This window comes from Carassius gibelio, chromosome A18, assembly GCF_023724105.1.
Source record: "Carassius gibelio isolate Cgi1373 ecotype wild population from Czech Republic chromosome A18, carGib1.2-hapl.c, whole genome shotgun sequence".
Taxonomy (NCBI): domain Eukaryota; kingdom Metazoa; phylum Chordata; class Actinopteri; order Cypriniformes; family Cyprinidae; genus Carassius; species Carassius gibelio.
The window spans coordinates 23,881,799-23,905,953 of NC_068388.1; the positions used below are offsets into that span (position 1 = coordinate 23,881,799).

Consider the following 24,155-nt stretch of genomic DNA (forward strand, 5'->3'; position numbering starts at 1 on the left):
ATTTTGTTTGTTAATGCTTAATTTAGTTTACTTACTAGAAATAAAGACAACATTGGTTTTAGTACATTAAGAGAAAATAGACTTCTTTAAAATCTTCATCATATTTGCTCTTATGCACTAAAAAACAACAGAAACATCAATAAAAACCCAAATCATTTCTGCAGTCAGTAAAGCTAGTCGACAACTCTGATGTCAAGCAAAAATACTATCTAAACATAATTTTTTTTTTTCTCTCGAGCAAAGAGAACAAAATGGGTTTAAAATGAAAAACAATGACTTTCAATTAAAACAACAATTGCAAAACCTTGTATTTATTTATTTTTATCACTCTCTTATAACAAATACTGAATCTAAATGCTAATGTGACTGCATTTAAACAAGTCTTTCATTTGTTCATGAATACACTCAGTACATGAGAGCTCTTACCCACAATGAGACGCTCTGTGTCTGGCAACTGCTTGAAGAGCTTCCTGAAGTCTTCATTACGCTGCTTGTACGTGGGACTGAGGACCTACAAAACAAACAAAGCAGTAGATGAGGAACACACACACATACTCTCACATCCATCCACACTCAGAAAAAAAAACAGCCATTCCATTCCAGTCTCACACAGCTGATCATCAGGCAAAAGCTGCTTTAGTTTTGCCGTGCAGCAGCGTGAGATGTGCATTCCCTCTGTGGAGTCTCCACTGTGCTAATAAGTGAACATACACCTGGCAGCGGAGCATAAACAGCCTTTAAAGACAAATGCTCTGAGAAAAGACAAGACCATTACTTCAACATAGATAAGGTGTCTGGAGATCAACCATGTAAAACGGTAACGGTGATTCCTTACAAGAAAAATAGAAGATGATACACTGTTGCCATAGATGTGAGAAAACAACAACAAAAGATCATACATACCTTTAGAATGAAACACATGCTTAACCACTGGATTACGGTTCAAAAATATAAAATTAACATTACTTGTATAAACAGTACTGACACTGTCAACATTTAATGTTTTTTTTTTTTTTTTACTTATTTCTACAATATTAGAATGAATGAGCAAATAAATAAAATAAATATATAAATAACCATAAATACATAAGCATAACAATTTGAGTTAAAAGTGTGTTTTGTGTGTTATACACATAATAATTTTATAAATTGTTATGCTTATAATATACGTTCACATTAATTTCTTATTTTAAAAACAGAATTGATAATATAATATAATATAATATAATATAATATAATTCCTTATCACATCCTTTTTATCATCTACAGTTCACACGGCCATCTATAAACCTGTACTCACTCTCTATGTCTAATTATTATATTATATTATAATCCTAAAAATATAAAATCAAAGTTGTATATATAGACAGAACTGACAATTCAGTGTCAACATTTGTATATACTAATTTCTTCCAAATAAAAATGTGTAAAATTCTCTACCAAATAAAATTGAGTAAATAAATAAAATACAATAAGATTTTTTTTTATTACATATATAAAAAGTGTAAAAACGAATGTGTGTGTGTGTGTGTGTGTGTGTGTGTGTGTGTGTGTGTGTGTATATAGAAACACACTATATGTAGACACACACTGTATACTGTATTATATATATTTACAAAATCTTCATGTTGTACATTGGCCTATTATTATTGACAGTGTACCCTAAACTAGTCTTATACTCTTCTGTTGAATCTTTATGGAGACTCACAGCAGGTATTTCCTCATCCTGGTACGGGTCGTCCGGCGGGCCCCAGTGCCAGTTCTGGTCCCAGTCTGAACCCTGAATTAACCAGCCTGCCAAAGCCTCCTCCAGCTCCATAAGGGTCTCCCAGTCGTCCTGAGAGCTAAGTGATGAATCCATGTCTCCTACTACAGCCAGCGGATCAATCAAATCAACAACGACACTCCCCTGACACTTCCAGATCCTGGAGATATTTTTGATTAGGGTGGGTCTGTGGATTCACTCACTCCTTTAAGGTACGTCGATGCTATCACAGAAGTTCATCAGGGTGTAACCTCTATCAGGATGTGAGTGTCGGGCTCTTCTGACTAGTGCCACGTGATTCCAGTGCAAAAACACACTCACACACAAGTGGCCTTCAGTAACCTCTCCAGACAGATACTTTATTATGCTGCTGTTTGTTCCACTTTCCCACCGTTTGCACTGGGAAGGAGTCTGTATGCGTGTCTTGATTCTTTGTGCTCCTTCAGACTGTAAACACTGTGACTAGAGAGTCGATGAAGAAGGAACAGACAGTTACTTCCGCATATGATTATTAATCGATACCTCAGTATGCAATGGCTAAAAATATCTCCATTAAAGTTCGATTGTTGGCTTTCAAAGATCGTTCTTGCTGGAGTTCAATCCATCAAAGACATGATTGTTCTTATTCCTAGAGTTTGTGCTTGTTTTCTGCATTCAGCAGCTGATGTTGCTCGACTCCAGAAAAGAAAGATAAGTCTTCTGCAGGTGTGAATCGGACCACAATGACAAATAAAGAGCATCTAAAGAGCATCACTAGAGGGTTACTTCTGCGTAAGATTATTAATTGTTACTTCAGCGTGCAAATGGCCACCAATATCTCCATTACTTGTTGGCTGTTGGCTTTCAAAGTTTGTTCTTCAGGGGTTTAGTCCATCAAAGGCATGTTTCATCTTAATTCTCAAAATCTTTGCTTGTTTTCCGCATTCAGCAGCTGTTGTTGTTTGACTTTAGAGAAGAAACTCACCTTCAAGTCTTCTGAAGATGTGAATCGGACCACAACGTCAAATAAGAGCATCACCAGAGAGTCGATGAAGAAGGAACAGAAAGTTACTTCCGCATATAATTATGAATCGTTACCTTGGTATGCAACGGCTACCAATCCAATATCTCCATTACAGGTTGGTTGTTGGCTTTCAAAGTTCGTTCCTCTTTGAGCTTAGTCCATCAAAGACGTGATTCTTCTTATTCCTAGAGTTTTTCTTGTTTTCTGATCAGACTTCGAAGAAGAAAGATGGTCTTCTGCAGGTGTGAAATGGACCACGTCAACAAAGAAAGACCTTCAGGAAACACCCTGTGCCAAATCCTTGGGTTTTTAGGTCCTATTTTTAATCATTTACACTTTCCAATGTAGAATTCACTCTCGCAACAAATCTCTCAACCCCAAACTATACTCCCTCTCATTTGTGCCTAAAGATAACCAAGAACAAAGACTGACACATGATCTGCAGCAGTCATAATGCTAAGAATAAAATTCTGCTTGTGCAAGCAACAACTTCGCCCCAAAAGTGTCCTCTCTTCAATGCTTATGCATAAATATCCATAAAGGCAGATGGATAGTTGCTCCCAATGGAGAAGCAGATACTCAGGAACATTTCAGAGCAGATCCAGTCCAGCAGAGCACTACACCTCTATCTGTCCTGCTGATTTATGTAGAGCTGGATGTGTGTTTGCTCCTGCTGATGAGTTTTTAAAGTCAGTTACTTATTAACTAAAAGAGTAAATAATGAGAGACGCCGGTGGCTAGTACAGGAGTGGGTGTGACGACGCAAATAATGTTATCAGGGGATCCCTTTGTTTTCAGTGGCAAGTGACACAGTGTCTAGTGTGTGAAATATGCATCAACCTTTGGGGTGTGTTCTGTTAAGGGTAGTTTCTCGCAACTCGAAACGTTTTTTATTTAGCCAAACGTCCAACTTAAAGGGACAGTTCACCCAAAAATGAAAGTTCTGTCATCATTTATTCGCCCTCATGTTGGTCCAAACCTGTATGAGTTTCTTTCTTCTGCTAAATATATTTTGAAGAATGCCGATAAACAAACAGTTTTGATGAGCAATGACTTCCATTGTATGGATCAAAAAACACTAAGATATTTGTCAAAATAGATTATTCTATGTTCTTCAAAAGAAAGAAAGACATACGGATTTGGAGCAACATGAGGGAGAACAAATGATGACAAAATATTTTGGTGAACTATACTTTCAAAAGTCTTTAAAATGCACTAAAGATGGTATTTTAAATACTGTAAATGTCTGAATATCTATATATATATATATATAATAAAGTCATACAAATAATCGTAATAGAAAGTGTCTGGCGAAAGTACATACTCTGACTGATCTCATGGCTACTAAGAGGTTGGTTAAAAACATTTTTGAAGAATTCTTTATATGTAAAATTTTAAATAGTTTACCATATGTAGGTTCCATGTATTGGTTTAGTACATGTATGAGACTTCACCAACTTTAACTTCCACTGGGAAAAAATACATTTTGAAGAATGTTCGTAATCAAACACTTTAAACTACAAACCAAAACTTATACTGATATAATCAGTATAATATAATAAGAAAACGTCTTTGAATCATTTAGATGACAAGGACACAGCAAAACTGAGTGATGATAACAGCCATAAAATGAAAAGCCAGAGCTGGCCTTTGTGTGGCACGTCTGCTCTGGGTCAATGTTACACAACCTCTTCCATACTCTCATACATCTTTCATTCCCTCTGTCTAATAATAATGTGCCATGAAATTTCTGCCTTAAAATAAGTCATTTATTCAAGCTTTGCTCCTGTACAGAGTCAGATGCTCTTAATAATCAGCACTTTCTAGTAAACCACACTGTACAGGAGCTGACATTCACTCTGGTGGTCAGTTGGGCTCAGAAATCACATGATGACGGTTGAGATGTAATCACAGAGCTCTCAGGGCCATGGGAGATCATCACTGCCCATACGACCTAACACAGACACACATACACTCCACAGAGAGTGCATAAGAAATGTTCAAAAAAACTATATAACTGTAATGTCAACTTCACTGCGTGACATCATGCCTAGTATGCATTTAGTACGCAACAAATAGCTCACATTCATGCAGCTGCAGAGTAATCAACCAATCAGAGACAATAAAAGAGATGCAAAGTCTGTTTACTGTGATGCCGCCATGCGGGCCCTTGTGAAAAAGAAGTGTGCTTATTTCTAATGAATGTGCACTTGTAGTGTACTTCAAATGTTAAACTATATATTTTTCTAAAACTGTACTTTTAGATAATATAGAATTACTAAATGTACTTAGCACTAAATGTACTTAACTGTGCACTTAGAGTACACTTTCATGATTACTATATGTTTTTTAACAATCGAGTACACTTTTTAAAAGTTCAAATTATAAAATCGAATTAGATTATGAAATCGAAGAAATTGTTCGTGATAATGAAGTGATTTGCGAATTGCTAACAGCATTTCATGGGTTTCTTCTTCGGGGCGAAATTGGATTTTCAGCACGAGAGCATCCTCTGGCATTCGGGTGGAGATGCTTTCTTCACCGAAAGATATTCATGAAAATAGCACCTTCACCTTAATCATGCAGCCCTAGTGTAATTACAAACATATTTTAAATATGTGACATATATGTTCAATAGAAATTACAGTATTGTACCATAAATGCTTGTCAGTACATTCAGCAGTTACTTTTATGAAATTTCAAAGACATTAGATGTAGTAATGCAATTACATATATTAAGTCCTACTTAAGTGTGTCAATAAGGACTCTCAAGTTCAACATATTGCATTTAATGTAAACTTAAATTATAGAACATTTTCATTTAATTATAAACAAAATGTAATTAAGTGTCCAAAAACGTAATATTCAGTGCACACTTTAATATAATCTTAACTTCTATAATAATCTTCTGTAGTACTTTGTTTTTTTTAAGTGTACTAATTTTTCACAAAGGAGATATTAGTGGCGTGCATACTGTTTTTTTAGCATTCGTTTAGCAAAGTTCATCAAGGAAGGTGCTACGGTTACATCATTAGATGATAACACACATGCCAAAGCCATCATCAGAACGACAGAAGCCTTCAAGACTCATTTCAGTCCTCATAACGAACATTTGGGGATGGACTGGTGTGAGAGGGAACAGGAGGTGGAGTGTAAAATCGTGCTTACTCGGAGAATGTGCTGTCTCTCATGCTGAAGAGAAAGAGTGAGGGAGAGGGAGAGAAGAGACGGGCACACAAAACAAAACAACAGACAGAAAAAGAAAGCAAAGATTGAAGGAGATATTGTGGGAAGATATTGTGGAATGGAAAGTGATTGAAAGATAAATGGATTGAAAGATAAGAGAGTAAAACTACACTCTCTTGTGGCTAATGGACTAAACAGAAATCAACACTTAAAGAAAAATTCTTGATATTTTATTGCTATAATGATAATAAATGATACAACATTAACGTTTTCAAACTATAAAATAATACCATGATAACATGCCTAAATATGTTTTAGGCATGCAACTCAAGAGTACCATTCAATGTATAATAAAATATTCATTCAATATATCATTGTAATGTGAATATGTCATATAAAATATGAAATTATTTAAGAAATTTTGTATGCAAAACTTGCAAGAAAATACTGAAATTTAAGAAGAAAGAGCACCAAATCTGTAAATCGTTACAGTAAAACAACACAAGAATTTAACTGTTTGATCACCGAACGCATCAATGTTCTCACACACATCAAAACAAAATAAACAAAAAACACTCTTCAATTTGGAAGTAATTATCTATGCAAAAATTCCAAACATAATCCCTATTATAAACAATAATTAAATTAAATAAAAATGACATTTCAATTAAAAATAATTTAAATTAGATTTAATTATTACATTTAATTAAATTAACCTTTTCCTTTGCGCAAGACGTGTCATGTTAACACAACGAATGCACTATATGGTAACACTGATGGCTGTTTGTATTTCAAGGCAGGTGGACACACAACCATTAGTACAAGCATAAACACACACACACGCTAATTAATATAAAGTTTTACTTACGTTGTACCAGCTCTGGCTTTTCTGAAAGAGAAGGAGAAGAAAATTACTATATTACGAAGAGCAAAAGAGTAGCTATGCAGAGCGTTATTTGCATGTGGCCCTCATAGTGAGTGTATATTTACAGACTGTGAGGGTTGGACGCGGGCCTGTCATGTGGCAGCTGGTAAAGTCTGCTAGAATTACATTTCCCTTCACTGGATAATTGCACATGCATGCTGTACATCATTTGGCCTTTCCACAAATAGAGTGAAACAAAAATAGATGGTTAAATGAGCAGCTGATATGTCATGGAAATAAGAGAAATTCACACCCGTATGGACCGAAATAGAAACTTAAAGAGACTTTTAAGGGGATGTTTGTGTACACAGGGGTGAACTGGCATCACTACGGCTTTATTTATTACCTCTACTTAAATGTTGTTCAATTGGCAAAGAAAAAAAAAAAACATCCATTAAAAAGACATTATATCTCACAAAGTGAATTTATTTCTTGTAATTATTATTTTTTTTATTTTTATTTTTTTAAAGAAACAGGGACAGCGTACAATAAACATTAACCTCAAAGGGAGAGATGCATAGTACCAGGTTTTAGCTCAAGAGCTAATTTTCACCCGTAGTCCCTGGGCATTAATAATTGGGCATAATTATGACATTATATCTCGCAATGTAACTTTGTTACTTGTAATTATAAATTTCTGTTTATCAAAGTGAGTTTTTATCATCACTGTGTCACTTTTTATCTCTCAACATTTTTCTTTTAATTAAGTAATTAAGTTATATAAATCACAATTTGACTATTTCTCATAATTATGACTGTATCTGTGCAAAGTGACTATTTTTCAAAATTCTGACATTATATTTCACAGATTGACATTATTTCTTATAATTCTGACATTATATTTCACAGATTGACATTATTTCTTGTAATTATGACATTATTTCTTGTAATTATGACATTATTTCTTGTAATTATGACATTGTATTTAACAGAGTGGCTTTATTTCTCAAAATTATGACATATTTCACAGATTGACATTATTTCTTGTAATTATGACATTATATTTAACAGAGTGACTTTATTTGCTGCAATTAGGACTTTATTAAGAGTGTATTTAACAGAGTGACTTTATTTCTCATAATTATGAGATTATATTTTACAGGGTGACTTTATTTCCTGCAATTATAACACTATATATCAGAGTGACTTTATTTCTCATAACTATAACATTATATTTCGCAGTGTGACTTTATTTCTTGTAATTATGTCATATATCACAATGTGACTACTTCTTGTAATTCAGACATTACATATGGCAAAGTCACTTTATTTCTCATAATTATGACTGTTTTATCTCTCAAAGTGATTTTTGATCTCTGTGATTTTATACAGTTTTTATCTCGCAAAATGACATTCCAGAATGTGCCATGAACTAAAAAGACAAACTTTTGACATACTGTATCCCATCCAAACGTTCTGGGCATAATTGCATTCATTGAAATCGTTTCATGAGGTATTTAAGGGCGTGATTTCATGCCAAGGAAATAACTCCATGTTGAAATAAAAGGTAGTGTGAGATATATGTCTTTCCAAAAACTGTCTGCATTATGGGGATAAACTAGTTTTACATATCTTCTTTACAATAGACCACCGTCTTAAAGAAAAGAAACAGGGGAATAGCTTATGGCGAGGATAAACTCTGATGCTATATCAGTTTGAAGAGGCACGGCACACAATGGGCTCACTTGTTTTATAGTCTAGGTTAAAGTGAGCAGACAAAATGACGAGAAGTGTGTGTCAGGCGATAAGCTGTTCAATTAGCCTACACCCCAAACACATCCCGTGTGTGTTTGACACATTTGCTAGCACGCAGCTCTCATTGTGTCTTGTTCGTGACCCTTTAAAGCCTATAGATCAATGCACGCCGACCTAGTAACACACATATTTTATCAAGGCTCAGGGACTGAAAGGTTTAATGTGATCTAAACTCAAGAGAGGTCTGAGACAGGTCTCTCATGTGTACTGTACGTGTGGGCAGAGAGAGAGAGAGAGAGAGAGGTGAGAAAGGGAATGGAGGAATAGTTGAGGGGTGCTACACATATGAACTAACACTTAAGGTAGCATTAGTTTACGGGTCAGGGGTCAAATGAAGAAGAACATGAAATGCTTACTTTAATCAGGTTTAATCTGTCACACTGTAAAGCAATGAAAACAGAATGAAAAATAAAACCAAGGAGAAACTGGAAGCTAATGCACTTTCATGCATTTGTTATCCAAAGTTACTTCAGTTCTAGAAGTTGAACCCATTACCTTGGTATTGCTAGTATGCTTTACTACTTATAACAACTAGTAAGCTGCGTACATAATAGCATTTTAAAGCATCACAAGCTTGCTCCTGACATGAAGGCTGCTCCAAAGAGGCAGTAACATTATGCTGCCTTGTAAGATTACTACAATATTTGAGCCTAAGCTTATGCTTTATTGTTTGAAAATAAATAAATAAATAAATAAATACATACACAAAATCATGGAGTCCAGACAAATGTCTATCATAAATATATTAAATATAAACAGATAAATATTTTAATAACTGAATCAGTCAATCAATCAATCAAAAGTGGATTTGATAGTAATGTTTATCATAAATATATTCAATGCCAAACAAATCCATAAAAGCACTAACTAAATCCAATCTACATGTTATTTAAATGAATCAAGACCAATTAAAATGCACATTTTACATAGGTTTGCAGGTGCTATATTTATGTCTAATGTTATTAGCATATCAAGTTATTAGCATAGCAACATGCAAATGGAAAATCCAATGTGCTTCAGAGAAAGAAACAAAGGAAGCTTTATGGTCTTTTTTACATGGAAATGTTTAATAATTAAAAGACACATGCACTCTTTTACTACATTATTGATCAATACTTTAGTGATCACAGAAGGCATAGTCAGGAAATTCCTGGTTTGAGAATTCCCTCTGTTGGAAATCCACAGAGATAAATCAACACCTGTTTGCAAAGAGAGGTGACTCATGGGACAAACATTCGATTATCCAGTGATTTCATCACACAACACTTCAATGTGATCAATGAAAAGACATATCGATTAAAAGTGCTGAAATCCTGCATGGCAAATGTTTAGCCCAAATAAATGGACAGTCACATAAAAGTAAAAAATTCTTGATTTATTAAACACAATCATCTAACTTTCCTGATTTATTTATTTTTTACATTTCCATTATATTGCATTGGTAACAATCCCCCAAGAGCATTCATGCGTAGGGTTACTAGATGTTTAAATCCCCTTACAAGAACTTGTCTCTTTAATGGATACATTTTCTGCTCAGGTATGACTTAATTTTCCTAATCTGGCAATTAAATATGTGCGCACATATTCTCAGTGACAAACTATAATAAATCCAAACATGAATCCTGACTATATATATATATATATATATATATATATATTAGGGGTGTAACGATACGCGTATTCGTATTGAACCGTTCGGTACGACGCTTTCGGTTCGGTACGCGGTACGCATTATGTATACCGAACGGTTCGTTGGAGTAATTAATTATATTTGGAAAAAAAAAAAAAAAAAAGAGAGAGATAGAAATATAATGATATGCGTTCAACAAGGTAGCCCAATAACCCAAACAACGTAACAGGCAACGCCCCTGACACTCCCTAAGAAGAAAAAAACACCATCTTATATGTTTATGTTAGGCTACTCAGCAGGCGCTCGCTCACTCAGTACACGCTGAAGGCTCGTTGCAAAATAGCCAATGCGTTTAACAGACTAGAAATGAGAAGATCCTCCAATAACCAACAGGTCTGGTGTTTGGGTGCACTTTGGATTCCCTTTAAGCTATAATGGTGATGGCAAGAGAGTGGTGGATAAAAAAACAACGGTATGTCGCATCTGCAACATGACAGGGTACACCAGCGGGAATACAAAAAAAAAAAACAAAAAAAAAAAAACACCAGCGGGAATATCTGGGATATATGCGTCAGTACTATCTGGGAAAAGACGAAAAAAAGGAGAAACATGCACGCAGCAAACTATCCCTGCAGCATTTAGAGACTATAGCTTACAGGGAATCCAACCCAAACACCAGACCTGTTGGTTATTTTAGGATCTTATATTTCTGGTCTGTTAAATGCATTAGACATTTTGCAACGAGCCTTCAGCGCGTGCTGAGTGAGCGAGCGCCTTAGGGGCCGTTCACATATCGCTCCTAAAAATGCGTGGAAAACGCTAAGCACGTCTTTCTCCTCCTTTCCAAAGCGCTCGGGCAGAAGCGCTCATGAGGCGTCTGTCTTTGCTAAGCAACAATGACGTGCTCTCTCCATGAGACGCGGAAATTTAAGGATAGATGGATTTGCAGCTCTAAAAATCGCTTGCAGTAGCTCTGCTACTAAATTTATTTCAAAATTGCAATCCATATACAACTATGATCAGCTGTTCCTTCATCTTGGCTGAGCTCTCAACCTTGTTACGGGAAAGGATGAAGCTGATTGGTTGGTTCTTGTCACATGACCCGCGGTGCGCTTGCGGCATTCTGAAAAGTTGAGATGTTTTTACATTTTGCTGTATCTAAAACGTATCGAACCGAACCGAACCGAACCGTGACATCAGTGTATCGTATCGAACCGAACCGTGAATTTTGTGAACCGTTACACCCCTAATATATATATATATATATATATATATATATATATATATATATATATATATATATATATATATATATATATATATATATATCATACATACATACATACATACTATATATTATAAATGAATAAACAAGACTGGTGCTTATGTAAAGTGCAATAATTTATATTTCTTATTTATTTATTTTTATCATGCAGCCCTAAGCCAAATACTCTCACTATTTTTAACCTACTATCATACTATTATGCAGAATCATAAGTGACAAATATGCCTACTAACAGGAAAGCAGAGGGAGAGAAGGGAGTCTATGCTGGTATTTGTTTAAAAACAAACACTTGGACACACACTTGCATTCACACAAACAGATAGAGTCAGATAAATCAATAACACTGAAACAGACCACAGAACAGCCACTGGAGGAGAAAAACAGACAAACAGGGTGAGAGACTGAGTGAATACAGAACAGAAGAGAGAAATGCTTACTTTGGAAAGTCCCTTGTGAGACTAGCATGCATCGAGGAGAAAAACAGAAATCAGAAAACGGAACAACCACAAACAGTGAGAAGAACATGATAGTCAAGTTTAGTTCAAATACATTTTATATGACATCAGCAAAACTAATGTCAAAAAAAAAAAAAAAAAAACAGTACAGTAAATGTGAGAAATGAAAGGAAACAGGCAGAACAAGGGACTTTAACAGTTGAAATGAAACAGACAGACAGACAGACTGAATGATGACATGAGCTATTCTTCATTTATTACAAATCATTTCACATAACAGCAAAGCTTCATCTCTCCATTCATTCAGCCACTTGTTTATTGACACATTCCTGAATTCCTGCATGTGTGGGATTTAGATTTTTAAATTGTTTTACAGACACTGAAAGCAACATGAACAAAACATCTGCTGTTTGGCTTCATTCGGTGACCAGATTTCTGAAAAGTAAACCGAGGACATGTGCTAGTTCAGTGGTCAAAATATAATTAAAATCTCACTTTTGATCATCTACAAATTAAAAAACAGGGACAATATATTTGTTTATGTATTTTATATATATATATATATATATATATATATATATATATATATATATATATATATATATAACTTTTCTGGTTTCCATATATTAATATTATAATTAGTAATAATTACTTTTGAGGATAATGCTATTTGAAGATCAAACTTAACTTACTTTATTAATGGGCCAACAATTCACAAAAATCACATTATGAAAAGTAAATAGTAACTATTTCAAATAATAAACAGATAAAAATAGGATTCTAACAAAATTATGGCTCTACAAAAACACAATAAATATGATAAAATATGATAAATAAAACTGTATAAATTTTTTTAAAAAATATAAAGTATTTTTTAATGTAATTTTATGTTTATGCTTTTAGAAATGGATATTTACTATCTCTAATCAGACTTATTATTTAGCATTTTAGGCTAATTTTGACCGCAAAGTATGTGCTTTCTGCAAATGTAATCGTGCAAGTTTAATTGTTAATTTTTTTAATCTTTTTTATATTGGAGTTGTGACGGTGGAATTTTCAGGATTGTTTAAAATTGTGTTCTAAACAATCCAGCAACCTTATCACACCTTGCTATAAAGTGAACACAAACAGTATTACTTTGTTTTAACATGTATAGTTATGCTGCATTCACTGCATTTGTGTTGTAATTACCAATTACAGCTTTCTACTTGCAGCTGTTTACACCCTTGGACTCAGAATGAATACACTATCAATGCCTAAACATAGTGCCTAATGAAGCTGAGGTGGTCAGGTGGTACAAGTTGTAGCTCTCAGAAAACTCCCAGCACCCAAAAGCTTTAATTACAAGTACTATGGGTACGTGAACACTTTTCATAAGTTGGTATCGCGTAATAATGGTAATTACGATACGCCGTGAAAGCACCTTTAGAATGTGACTACCCTGAAACCAATAACAGCATCTCTTTTGATAATTGATGATGATAGAGCTCTGCTCTCTTTCGAAGTTCTTCATGGCTACGGTAGCTGAGCATGACTAGTAATCATTATAGATCGCAGCGCCCTCTGCTGGTGAAAGTAATCATTGTTTTGAATGTGCTGTAAAATGGGGACATTTCCGGGGACAGGCCCAGTCAGACACAGCACACCAAAAAAGGGACTGCCCCCAGAAAACGGGGTCACCCTATTCTTGTTTGTAGTAAAAATTAATAAATTATTAAAAAAATAATTATGACAGATGTCTTCAGGAAATTCTCAGTAAATGATGCCATTTGAAATTGCATTTTTTAATTCATATTTACATTGGAAAGAAAATAATAAGGTTATGAATGAATGATTTCAGAAGGATCATGTGTCACTGTAGACTAGAGTAAAAATGCTGAAAATACAGCTTTACATCACAAAAATAAATTACATTTTAAAATATTTTAAAATAGTAAACAGTTATTTTAAACTGTAATAATATTTCACGATTTTACAGTTTTTATTGTATTTTTAATCAAATAAATGCAGCCTTGGTGAGCAGAAGAGACTACATAAAAAAATAAAAATAAATTCTTCATGTTTTCTATTACAGTGCTAATACTTTAAGTGCTCAGCAGTGACATAACAGGAGATAAACATCTTCCTGGCATTTTTTCCAATCATAAATGGCACTGTGTTCTGAGAATCAGCCTCCTATAAGGTTCTGTAATTGTGTCTGAGAGTGGAACTCTGTTTGGTCTTGATTGCAGATGTTTACACTGATTCCTTCTGCTGCTGCTTCACCTGTTCCTGACTGCATATGTTCATTTGACACACAAGTTTGCTTTACTGTCTATAACTACTGCACTTGAGCATGAGATAGATTTATTTAAATAAATTTAAGGTTCTCCTTTAACAGAATTTCAATGTGAAAATAAATATATATTAAATAAATCATGTTTTACAGTAATATAATAGATCTGCATGGGACAGATTACTTGCAAAAATAGTTAATTGTAGAACTATGCCAAATCAGAGTCTACAGGTTGGACTCATGCTATGATTGGACAACAAAGTGCAAACAAGCAGGTACAGTAGGAGAAGGCCATTCCACATAATTAAGTGCATCACATCCAATACACGGCAGGCTTCCTAGTGGAAGTGATGCTGTAGATTATCTGGGCTTGCTGGAGAACCGTAGAGGAACCCAACAGGTGGGGCTGGAAGAGGAGGACATACCTTGGAGTTCTTGCCCCCGCTGCGTGTGGACAGGCCGGAGAGGGTGCGAGTGACCAGCTGCTCAGGGGTGGAGGGGGACTTGGAGGTGTCAGACTGCTCTGAGCCTTTCTCCACCATGGTATCTGTCTCGACGTTCTGCAGAACGGGAGATCGGCAGCGCTTCCGCAGAACCGGAGAGCAGGCAGGGGAACTCCGGTTAGAGTTACTGGCTGTGCTGGAGAGACAAGACATTCAGATCAAGACTATTGTTTCTCACAGAGCGACAACTTAAATCTCTTTTCCTTGTAACATCATAAAATGAAAACACTCATTCCCTTAGGTGTTTGGAGGTTCTGAACAACATTAGAACTACCAAGGAAAACAACAAACATTTAAAGGGTTTGTTCAACCAAAAATGAAAATTATGTCATTAATAACTCACCCTTCATGTCATTCCAGACCCGTGAGACCTCTGTGTATGGTATACAGTCATTGTCCAGAAAGGTAAAGGACTACTTTGATGATGTTTTTCTTACCTGTCTGGAGATGGACAGTATACCGTACACACAGCTTCAATGGAGGGACTGAGAGCTCTCAGACTAAATCTAAAATATCTGAAACTGTGTTCGGAAGATGAACGGAGGTCTCATGGGTTTGGAACGACATGAGAGTTATTAATGAGATCATTTTCATTTTTGGGCTAATAGCATCTATGGCTATTTGCACTTAGTGTATATAGCATTTACAGCTTTAAAAAAAAAAAAAAAAACTTCAGCCTTATTAACGGTAATGCATAATATAACATAAATATAAAATATTAAAATAAAATAAACACAACAGTCTACATTTACTCAAATCAGATTTTTTTTTTTTTTATCGATATACCGTACGATTATATTATTTTTATTAATATATTGAATACAATTTTCTTTTTATATTTTCTGCTTCAATTTTAATTTTTAAATGAAATTTTGGTAAATTTTTGTGTTTTGCCATTTAAAAAAAAATCCATATAGTTTTTATTAAGTTTTAGTTTATTTAGCCTTAATTATTTTAATACTTTAGTTTAAACTAAAACAAAAAGTTATTTTTATATATATATTTTTTTCTTTTCTTTATTTATAAAGCACAATTTAATACAACGGCAGTTGCCCAAAGTGCTGTACAAAAAAAACTTTGATATAATATCAATAATATATAAAACAAATAATACAAAAATAACATACATACACAATTAATCCAAGTTCAGAATAAAAAAAATGCCTCCTGACATAAACGAAATTAAAAGCTCAAGATAATAAATGAGAATTTTAAAGTACGAGCTTTTAAAGTAGATATTGATATTGATGGAGCATTTTGATATGCAGAGATAATATGTTCCACAGTTTATGTTTATTAAGTTGTGGTTTTAGATTTAGTTTAAAAAAATGACAATAACCCGGAAAATGTGAGAAAAGAGACATGCCTAGTCACATGCCTTAAGTAAACAGATGTATTTTAATTAAAATCAATTCAATATTAAAATAAAATATTATACTATAAATACATTATTAAAAAATAAAAAAACAATGTCACAAAATATTATATAAAATATTACATATTATATTTGACCAAAACCATTTAAGCACAAACATCACTGACAAACTTCAGACATCAATAACCTAAAATTCTGCCCAAAACTCCACTGACTTAAAACAAGTCTACCTTTTAAACACCACTGACCTGAAGAAGTCCACCGCTAACAGACTCAAGTCATTATAGCAGGGATGGGCAGACGCTAATACATACAATTAACAATTGATAATCAAGCCAAACAGTTACAAAATCACCACAACTTCAGTATTGCAGGAGTTCCAGACATCTAAACACACTTCATTTCTTAAGATAATGTCTCATCATATTAACACACATGCACACACACCCTCGCTCACACGTTTACATAAATATATAACCACGAGCTGCATGCTGACTTGTCTCTGGGGATGCTTGACTCTCTCCAGTTTCCAAAGGGAGCAACCTGGCTCTTATGCAACGACTTACATCACTACTAGCCAATCAGAACTGCTAAACAAGGTCACTACACTATTCTACGATTTCAGCAAGGCCTTGAATATGTGTGTGTGTGTGTGTGTGTGCGTGTGGACTGGTCACAGTGACTAGCACAGATAGCCGCCTGCAGTGGCCTGTCAGGTGCACTGCCTAAGATGCATGCTGATCAAAGTGTCAGTCTTGCAATCTAATGGACAGCAGAAAATCAATGCTTTCATTGATTATACATGCCAGGTGCCACCTAGCAGTGGGGTGTCCAGGGAGAACAGGGTGGACACTGGACACCCCTGACAGCTAACTGGCCTACCCACGTGCAACCCCAAAATTGAATATGCTACTATTTCATTCTGAATGTTTAATCATATTGAAAGAAGCATTTGATGTCTGTGATGACACTGACAACGCGCTGACAGAAAAGACAGAGCAGGTTACTTTTGATTAAAAAAAAAAAAAATAATAATAATATATATATATATATATATATATATATATATATATATATATATATATATATATATATATATTTATAATATATTTTTTCCAATGAGTTTTATATTTTTTTTCAACAGTAGTAGCAGTATCACATACATTCTACTAAATAATATTAATATTTCTAGCACAATGCCTTTATATAAAAATTAACTTTTATTTTGACGGGCTACTTTTATTTTGACACTGGTTTTACTTAATTGAAACGGTAAAATGCTTGTGAAGTGACTCAGAACAGTTCTGGTGATGTAGTTTATGTATTTATGTCCTCATTGAGATGCCAGATGCTGAAATTACTGCAATCGTCACGCGCTTCAGTCTATGTAGTAAACAAACCATTCATTCATTCACACAGAGACACGCAGAACATGCAGGATTCATATTGCAACCAACTTTTGCGGCTTAACATTTAAAGATAATGGTCCATATGGAGATTTGATGACATTAATTTATACTAACTTTGACAAATTATGTGACTGTCCATATTAAAATGTAAGTTTCATTATCATGACTGGAATTTGAGATACTGTCCGTGTTTTCTACTTCGTGTAAATCACAGCGCTGTACGCGTCAAGAACCAGGTTGACCGGGTACTCGGTACCACCGGTACTTAAAGAAACCTGGAACCGTCACATTTTCATTTTTTTTGTACCGACTTGGTATCGAAGTACCGGGTCTTTTGACAACACTTCTTTTGATAATAAGAAACAAAGTTTCAGTATTCACATTCAGTTTTATTAAGAATTTCAAAGATGAATACAGTTTTGGAGCTCTTTAGTGGTGGGATGGTTCACATACGCTTCTGCTTTGCATCAGTTCAAGTGAAACCTGAGTGGATTTGAATTATCATGAAATAAACATGAATGAACACGTGTGGAAAGATACACTACATCTAACTGAATGTAGTGTCTCATGTGATCACTCAATGAGTGTTTCACCTACAGAAAGACAGCAGCTTAAAAACACTGTCACATAAGCTCAGAAAATCCATTCAGTCTCTAGTGAGAAAATGTACACGGGGCGGCAGTGGCTCAGTGGTTCATGTAGGTTGTCTACAAACCGGAAGGTTGGTGGTTCGATCCCCGGCTCCACCTGACCAAGTGTCGAGGTGTCCTTGAGCAAGACACCTAACCCCAGCTGCTCCCGACGAGCTGGATGGCGCCTTGTATGGCAGACACCGCTGTCGGTGTGTGAATGAGTGTGTGAATGGGTGAATGTGAGGCAAATTGTAAAGCGCTTTGGATGGCCATGTGGTCTGTTGAAAGCGCTATATAAATGCAGTCCATTTACCATTAATTTAGCAACAATTACATTTATTATATTTTCACTCATATAATTACTCTTTTTTATCATAATGAATAAAAAGGAATTGATATAATGTGATTATAAAACTGGTCTAGGATGAACTTGTTTACAAATCAATTGTTACTTTTAACCTTAACAATAGGGTTCCCTGTATAATTTAATTTAGAATAAATAAATATATAAATAAATGTACTTAATCACAAGCTTGTTAATTATCCCTGTATAATTCTCACTCCAAGCTAAGCTCAAAAGTTAAGTTGACAGCCCACAACATTTGAAGTTATGGTTGGCAGTTAATGTGGGGTTATGTGTCACAGTTATTATCTGTCATGGTCTATGGACCCCCTGAATTAGCCTTGAGCTCCTTGATTATTACGCCAGAATGAGAGTATAGTTCCTAGACATCTAAGTCAAGAAAATCCTAACGTCTCATTTTCCATCGGTCTTAGTACATGATGTAACTACAGAAGAGTCAAGTGTTAAATAGGAAAAATATTTTTGAGCAAGATGTTAACGGTCTAATCAGATTCAATGATCTATGCTAAGCTAAGCTAAAAGAAAACATGGCATAACTCAACTGTTTAACTCTAGGGGAGTTGGAAAATAAGCCTAATTAAAAAAATAAAAAATTGGAGTGTTCCTTTAAGCATACTTTTAAATAAATAACATTTATAAAAATGAAGTTTGTTTAAAGAACTTTATTTTGTATGTGAATTATATGCGTTGACTTGCATAATAAACTGCAACTTCATCATAACAAATTTGTAATTTCAAAAATATATTAAATTCATGACATTCAAGTTTCAATAGAAATGACATTAAAGTATATTTTAGTTTACTATAAATGCTTGTCAGTACATTCAGCAGTGCACTTTTAATTAAATCATTTTGAAAATGAATACAAAGATGTACTTAAGTCCTACTAAGTTTGTAAAAAGCACGTTTAATTGCAACAAACTGCATTTGATATACATTTTAACTGTAATGTATGTTTATTTAATTGTAATTAACATGCATTTAGTGAAAATGAAAATGTACTGTATGTGTATTTAGTATTTTCTAAATGATATTAAAAGTAGGCTAAAGTGTATCTCTTTTTCACAAGGGTTTTGAAGTAACTTGCAGCTTAGTAAGTAAATCATATGACAAATTCTTCACTGAATGAATACATCCGAATCTACTGAATCAATAGCTGCTTTAATAGTTTATTTAGTGAAGGATTCATCCGCATGATTCAAATTAGTTCCTTCAGAGTTTGAGAGTCTTTACTTAAAAATACTTAACATGTATCTAAATGAGGACATTCCATAAACTATTGTTTTTATATAAAGCTATTTATAAATATAATAACCTAACCCCAACTTAACACTTAAAGTTTTAAATTGTAACTTAAAAAAAAAAAAAGTTTTCACATTTCACACATTTTCCCTTTGCATGTATCCATCTAATCAGATCTTAGATAAATACTTCATTGTGGTTCATTTCATCCCACTTTAAAAGGTAAATGTGTTAAAAAAAAATTTGTGTGAGACAGTCAAGTGGAGACCATCATAAATAATGGAAACACTCTCTCTCTCACACACACACACACACAAACTTTTTTCCTTTCGTTGTTGACCTGCCATGAGTGAATATGTTTCCATGGAAACAGTCAGCGCAGGACTGGCCAAGTTTGGAAGTGGTTGGACTCCACAGAGAAGAAAAGAGAGGGAGAGAAAAAGAGATGTTGGAACGTTAGATAACAAACGCAGGCGTGCAGCAGAGCAAATCTGCTTTAATGATGTTATCAGAGAATGTGAGAACCAATCAAAGCATTCCATTCAACATCCAAAACACTCAGATTCACAGGTGCACAATGCCGCGATGTGTGATGTGACAGTGTTAATGCTGTTATGGTAACAGGGCTGTTTTGCAATATTTTGAATGTGGTGCAAAAAAATAACATATTTTCAGCTCTCCTCAACCAATCAAAACACTCTCCAACAAAGACACATCATTCACTCACTCACTCACTCACTCACTCACTCACTCACTCACTCACTCACTCACTCACTCACTCACTCACAAATGTTTGCCAAAGCTTCCAACAAAATATCATTGTTACTGCAGTTAAACTACAGTTTTCCATTTTTGGAAATCCCAATTTTAGGATCTCTTATTATTTCCAGGTTTTTCATGATTGAGGGACACCTATGGTAATTTGATTAAAACTGAGGCAGTTTTTGGTAGCAACTACAGGAAAAAATAGACAAATTGACAAATAAAATTAAATCATACACTGATTTCAGAAAACCATTCTGTGTTCATTCAAACCAGCACTCCTGAAAATGAATGACCTCACTGTCGCTTTATTGCCAAAAGACCCCAAAGTGTCTATGGCCTTTCTCTGAACTGTGACGGGTCCAAACATGAAAGGCCCTGTCCAGTTTTTCATGGGAAGGACTGTGGGCTGTTCCGGAAGGCTCGGTTTTCTCTGCAGTACTGGCTGAGCGTGAATAATGACCAACTGCCAGGATCCCTCTTACACACAAACAAACACGCACACACACACATGCACCAAGCTTTCAAAAGTCTGGAGAGAGCGGACACCATTCAGGCTACTTTACACAAAACTATTTCCTAACCCCATTAGCAAACAGTTTTTTACTATTGTTTTGAGCATACATCTAACAAAAAAGTTCAAAACAAGAAATGAAATAGTAGTGCTGAGCGATATTCAAACAGTAAACCACTTTGAAAAAAAAAATAATAAAAAAAACCTGGCCTACCAGTACAAGTGTCTAAGCACTGTAGACAGTTTCGTGAATTGAGAGGAGATCCCTGTTGACTACACACACTTCTGACTAATGGTTAAAGAAATATTAATAACACACAACTGATTCTTTAACAGGGCAAATAAACCAACTGTAGACGAACTCAAAGAGGAAAATACTGTAGCAGACAGAGCAACTGTTCATGATGCACAAAATATTGGCAGAAAATCCTAATTATTGAACTGGGGTTTATATGAATGTATCTCATAATATATTTTGTCAAATCCCCATATAATGCATATTAATGTCGTAATTAAAAGTGCAGCACTGCTTTGTTTACAGCAGTAACCAAAGAAATGAGGAACCTTTTTAAACATTTTTTTTTTACACATTTTAACTGGAAAACAAGTCTGCAAGAATGTGTTTGTGAGTGTGGATGTGCACTTTCTCTCAAACACACTCATTCAGGTTTAACCATGAGCTCTGTCACTCAACCTGGCTGTCTGTTTATTTTCCTTTATTTCAGACCCTTAGAAACATATCATAAAAAAAATAAGGTAAGAAAATAAGAAAATTACACACAAATATGAACCTAAATCAGCCTAAATATTCATATATACCGACACATTTCTTTTTAATTGGTTAAATGGAACAATTGCAACAATTAACAACTGCAGATGTTAACAGACACACACACACACCATGTGGGAGTGACAGAAACCATGTGCCACACCCTAATTGCTGCTGCCGAATCAAAACACACACAGTCACACACACTCCTCCTCAGGTTACATTGACACACACCACCAGAAAGAGAGAAAATGAGAAAGAGCGAGAGAGACAGGCAGACGAGTGTCGGAAAGAACCCAATCTGCAATAAGAGGCTTAGACAAGAGTTCGTCGGAATGAACCTGTTAAATAATGAGGCAGCGATTATGTCTCCTCAATGCTCAAACACAACATAACCCACAACACTAACCTGGCTGCCATGTATCACGGCTCCACCGCGCTCTGCACCACTTCAAGAGAAGGAGAGATGGATGGAAGGAGAGACAGACGATGTGGAGGGCAGAGGCATTCCCAAACAGAGGAAGACGACGGTACGGAGGATGAGCGAACGGCACTAGCGCTCTGTCTGCGAGAGCCTCTCTCTTTCTCTCCTCATGCTTGCTGCAGCTCTCTCTCTCATCTAAGAGATCAGGGCTCGGGAGACGCTATGTCTCACGCATCGTTTGGAAGGGGTGTTGAAGAACGATGACAGAGAGAGAGAGAGTGAGACTGAGAGAAAAGCCGGAGGAAGAGTAGGTGAGAAAATGATGGAGACAAAACCCACTGTGCACAAGAGCTAAAGACAGAGAGAGAGAGAGAGAGAGAGAGAGATGCATTCTGGTGGCTTGGCGCACAGAGCCTTTGGCTTGTTAATTATTCAGTCTTGATGTAAGAAACAGATCATTCACTTTCAGTTCACTTTACAGACCACACACACACACACACACACACACACATATAAAACCCACACATCCTCTCACACAAGCTCATAAAACTCACTATTGTCAATTAGAATATCTCTCTTGACTAACTTCAATATGTTTGAGTCTAAGATTAAAAATAGCTTTTAAAATTTTAAGAATTTCATCGTGCATTTGCTGTATGTTAGTTTCATAGAAAACTTTTGTGAAACACTTTAGAGTAGGTAACACATATTCACTATTAACTAAGAGTTTTCCCTAATTGGCTATTTATTGATATCTGGTAAGGTAGTTGTTAAGTTTAGGTATTGGGTAGGATTTAGGGATCTAAACTATGGGCATGCAAAATAAGGTATTAATATGTGCTTTATACAGGAAATACTAATAAATAGCCAATATGCCGGTAATGTGCATGCTAATAAGCAACTAGTTATAGAGTTCCCTAATCTAAAGTGCTTCGTGTCGGGCTCCTGATTTCAGTTGGGGTTTACTTTGCAAAAACAACCAGCTGGATCTACATGATCGACTTTGTAGTAATTTCTAGTTAAACTTGCATGGCATTTAAATATATTCTGTATAGACATTTATTTATGATGTGGTAATGAAGTTGCAGTTTAGTACATTTAACTTCAAATGCAATACCAATCACAGACTACAGTTAATATTATAATCACTTAAGCTTTAGTATGTTAGTCAACACATCAAAATAAGTGCATGAAATAAAGATTATTACAACATTATGACATAATGCCAATTAAATTTTACTAAAAAAAAAAAAAAAATGCAATTTTTAAAAATGTACTTAAGTGTGTTAAGAAACAGTCATGAAAATATATTATTTTATTTTGTTAATATAATAAACATTATTAATAGGGCTGTCACTCTTAGTTTGAAAATCGATTGCACAATCGATCGGACCAACCAAAAAAAAACAAGTTTTGAAAATGAAAATAGGGAATCGATTTTAACGAAATATGTAACACTATTAATTTAAAAATAATTAACCAATAAAAAAATTAAGATTTAACAAAACCCCAGTGACGTCGAAAGCGACCTCTTACGGAAAAATGCGTCATTGTTTCCACAAAAATATAAAGTAGCACAGCTGTTTTCAACTATGATAATAGTAAGAAATAAAGGTATGTGAATATATTGTATGTAATACTTTTATTGAGCAAGGATGACAGTAAATTTACAGTACAGTTTATAACATAACAAAACATTTATATTTTAAAATAAACTGTTCTTTCGAAATTTCTATTAATGTTTCCATGAAAAAAGGAGTATTATTTGTACCAAAATATAAAGAAGCACAACTCTGTTGTGTTGAAATGTTTCTTAAGCAGCTGATCAGCATATTAGAATGATTTCTGAAGATCATGTGACACTAAGACTGAATTGATCATG

At 34.7% G+C, this 24,155-nt stretch overlaps 1 protein-coding gene across 10 annotated transcripts in view; it reads right to left on the bottom strand.

The window, feature by feature from the left end:
* LOC127934528 (protein Aster-B) overlaps positions 1-24,155 on the bottom strand; it is a 125,611-nt gene that overhangs the window by 10,919 nt on the left and 90,537 nt on the right. For 6 of the 10 annotated variants that reach the window (XM_052531970.1, XM_052531976.1, XM_052531968.1 and 3 more), the window contains 5 exons: positions 14,705-14,918; positions 8,991-9,014; positions 6,823-6,843; positions 5,937-5,960; positions 427-511 (listed from right to left, as the gene is read on the bottom strand). In XM_052531970.1, coding sequence (XP_052387930.1) covers positions 427-511; positions 5,937-5,960; positions 6,823-6,843; positions 8,991-9,014; positions 14,705-14,918 — 368 coding nt within the window. Of the gene's footprint in view, positions 1-426; positions 512-5,936; positions 5,961-6,822; positions 6,844-8,990; positions 9,015-14,704; positions 14,919-22,258; positions 22,421-24,155 lie in introns of those variants that run through there. The other 4 variants (XM_052531978.1, XM_052531972.1, XM_052531971.1 and 1 more) reach the window with 4 other exon arrangements.